Source organism: Plecotus auritus (assembly GCF_963455305.1).
Source record: "Plecotus auritus genome assembly, chromosome: 2".
NCBI lineage: Eukaryota > Metazoa > Chordata > Mammalia > Chiroptera > Vespertilionidae > Plecotus > Plecotus auritus.
The window spans coordinates 6,996,483-6,999,570 of NC_137771.1; the positions used below are offsets into that span (position 1 = coordinate 6,996,483).

At 56.0% G+C, this 3,088-nt stretch overlaps 1 protein-coding gene across 1 annotated transcript; it reads right to left on the bottom strand.

The window, feature by feature from the left end:
• Nucleotides 1-2,089, bottom strand: NPPA (natriuretic peptide A). Its single transcript, XM_080655489.1, has 3 exons — nucleotides 1,395-2,089; nucleotides 980-1,306; nucleotides 1-466 (listed from the first exon to the last, which is right to left on the bottom strand). The coding sequence occupies exons 1-3, from the start codon at nucleotides 1,515-1,517 to the stop codon at nucleotides 455-457; spliced, it is 462 nt and encodes a 153-aa protein (XP_080511615.1). The 5' UTR covers nucleotides 1,518-2,089; the 3' UTR covers nucleotides 1-454.
• Between the last annotated feature and the right edge of the window lie 999 nt (nucleotides 2,090-3,088).

The window sequence follows — 3,088 nt, forward strand, 5'->3', positions numbered from 1 at the left end:
GCTCTAGAAACAAAGTTTATTAATTATTTTTAAAAGGAGGGAGAAAGGCACTGAGCATTCTTCTTTCTGACAAAAAAGTAAAACGATAAGGAATACCAGGCTGCATCCTTTTGCTGCCCCCCTCTTTCCTCCGCCCCCAAACAGAAAGAAATCACAACCCACACAACCGGCTTTTGGCTTCTGTCCGAGGTGCTGAAGTTTATTCATTTTCAAACTTCTTTCAATCACAGGTGAGGAGTTACCCTAAAACTTAATGCACGGGGTGGGCGAGGCGGGGAAGCCACAGGTAAGCCATTTTATCTACATTTAGCATAAAATGTGAGACATGGCGACAGGCAGCATGAATAGGGTGCTCGTCACAACTCCAGTTGCCGGCAATGAGATGGGACAAAGAGGAGTTGGAGACCTGGGGTGGAGGTGGGGGCGGTCTGTCGGAGTCCGTGGGGCCTGGCCACTATCTTCGGTACTACAAAGAAAACACAGGCATGTTTAGCGTGGTGGCCTGGCTCTCCTGGAAAAGTCGGCTTCATAGGACGGTGCTCACATCCCACCAGCCCCCACTTCAGCCTGATGACCTTCTGAGTTGCATGAACCGATTAAACAAGTTGCTCACTAGACACTCATAAGGTCAATCCTGGTCAATTTCAATTGACCTTTAGGATCTGACAGTCCCGGGAGGAACATCAACTGCCAGCCAGCAGTATGATGGCGACTTGGTCCCATGAACACGTTAAGTACCAGATGCTCAAGGCAGTAACTTTTTTTCCCCAGCAAGCTGTAGCTAAGGATGATGCCATTGTCCCTAGATTCATGGGACAGGCCCCCAGTTGGGGCAGACATTTCCAAGGGAGTAGCATCTATGCTGGTCCCTCTCCTGCAGAAGGCATCCCTGTGGTGGTCTTCTATGACAAGGAGTGAGACTCGGTGAAACCACACCTTCCTTCCTCCCCACCCCGTTTCCATCCCCAGTTCCTCTTACCCGGAAGCTGTTGCAGCCCAGGCCACTCTGGGCTCCGATCCTGTCCATCCTGCCCCCAAAGCAGCTAGACCTCCGCAGGCTCCGAGGGGCAGCCAGCAGTGCCCTCAGCTTGTTTTTCAGGAGGGCAGACCTGTCGGAGGAGTCCCAGGGGCCCCGCCCAAGGGCACCCCCCTCTCGTAGGGCTGGATTGACCTCCCCCGTCCAGGGAGGCATCTCGGGGAGGGGGCTGAGCGCTGCCCCAGCTTCCTCGTTCTGCTCGCTTAGTACTTGCGGGGGCATGACCTCATCTTCTAAAGGCATCTTGTCCTCCAAATGGTCCAGCAAATTCTTGATGAAGGGAAAACACAGGGAAAGAAAGAGGTCTCACTGACTGGCAGAGTCTCCCCAAGCCCCCGGCCCCAGATCAAGCCCCTACCTTGAAATCCATCAGGTCGGCGTTGGCCACGGAGCTGTACACGGGGTTGGCTCTGGTCTGCCCTGGGAGCTGGGCCGCCAGGAGGAGGAGGAAGCTCGCGGTGATGGTGGAGAAGGAGCCCATGCTGGCGGCGGTCAGGGAGTGGTCTGCTGCTGGCTGCCTTCTCTCTCTCCTCTCCGGTTCCTCTCTACTGACCTTCGCTCGGCTCCGTCTCCCGGCTGCCCTGCGCCTGCTCTTTTTATAGCCCCCCCGGCTCTCCAAGAGCGCAAGAGGGACAGAACCCTCCCCATTCTGTCACTTGCCGCGATAAAGCAGCTGCGTGAGGAGCCAGCAGAAGATGCCCTTTTAAAGTTATCGGCCCAGCCGAGCTCTCCACAGCCCCTCCGCCTTGAGCAGCCCCAACCGCCTCCGGGAACCTCGGCTGCAAGAGCCGCATTCTTGTTGATTTGCCTCAAGAGGTTCCCACTTCAAAGGTGTGAGAAGAGCAAAAAAGAGTCCTTGGTTATCTCACAGCAATGCGCTGCCTCTGCCTCGCTTCTTTCTCCTGGGCAACGGGACCGGGAAGTCGCCCAGTCGGTCTGCGGCTCAGCTGTCAGGGGCTCCAAATAAGGGTGGGAGAGGAGGAAGTGGCGAGCAGCGGGCTGCGAGGGACAAATTAGTCCAGATGCTCGCGCCAGCCTCACACCTGACTCATCAGCGGCCAGGGCAGAGCTTCGCCGTCCACGGGGCTGCCCTCACTGTTGGCAGCTGATGTCAGCGGTCAGGGGAAGAGGGGGTGACTTTTCTGAGCACTAACTCAACCGGGGACCAAATGTGATGAACGCTCCAAGAACACAGCTCCCAAATATGAGCACCAAGAAAAGATTGGGGAGTACAGTCATTCCTCTGCCGAGCTCCGCCCCCTTCGCCCCAGGGCCCCTCCAAGGTGCCGAGGGAGACAGGCACGGAGCGAATGCCTCTTTTCATGTTGCTGCTTGGAGGAGCTCAGATTCTTTGAGTTTGAAGCTTGTCATATTCCCAGGAGCGGAATGGTATTGTACCGCTGACTGAAGAACAGAACTGAGACTAGGAACTTAGGTCACTTGCTCAAGGTCAGAAGCAGCAGAACCAGGACTTGAACCCCAGGTCTGACAGCAACGCCCATGTTCTTAAGCCATTTCATGGAGACCGTGGCTCATTAGCAAGGTGGCTCCTTGCAAGGCCTTTGGTGCAGTCCCTGGTGAAATGCACCCCGCTTCCCCTCTCTCAGGCTGCCTCTGAGTGGTACCTCGTCTTCCCCCTGCCCAGGGGCTGCAGCTTTGCGTTTGTGACAGGTGTGTGTGTGTGTGTGTGTGTGTGTGTGTGTGTGTGTGTGTGTATTGTCTCCAGGACAGTGCCACATCCGACCTCCTCGACCTCACTAACACACCTAACACGTCCGCACAGGAGCTCAGCAAATGCGTGTTGGTGACCAGCTCCCTCCCAGCCAGACCCTCCCCCACTGTGCTCCCTCCTTGGCCCACGGGCAGTGGGCAGTGAGAGCCGAATGTGGCAGCGGTTTTATTCTGAGATGGAGAAAGGAGCCCTCTTCAGTCACTGGTTTGGGTGGGCCAGACTCAGCTTGAAATCAAAAGGGGTGTCATCCTGAGTAGAAGCTCTGGGGGTAAAGAACCATGGCATCCTGATGAGTCCCTGGAATGTGCCCAGAGCTTAAT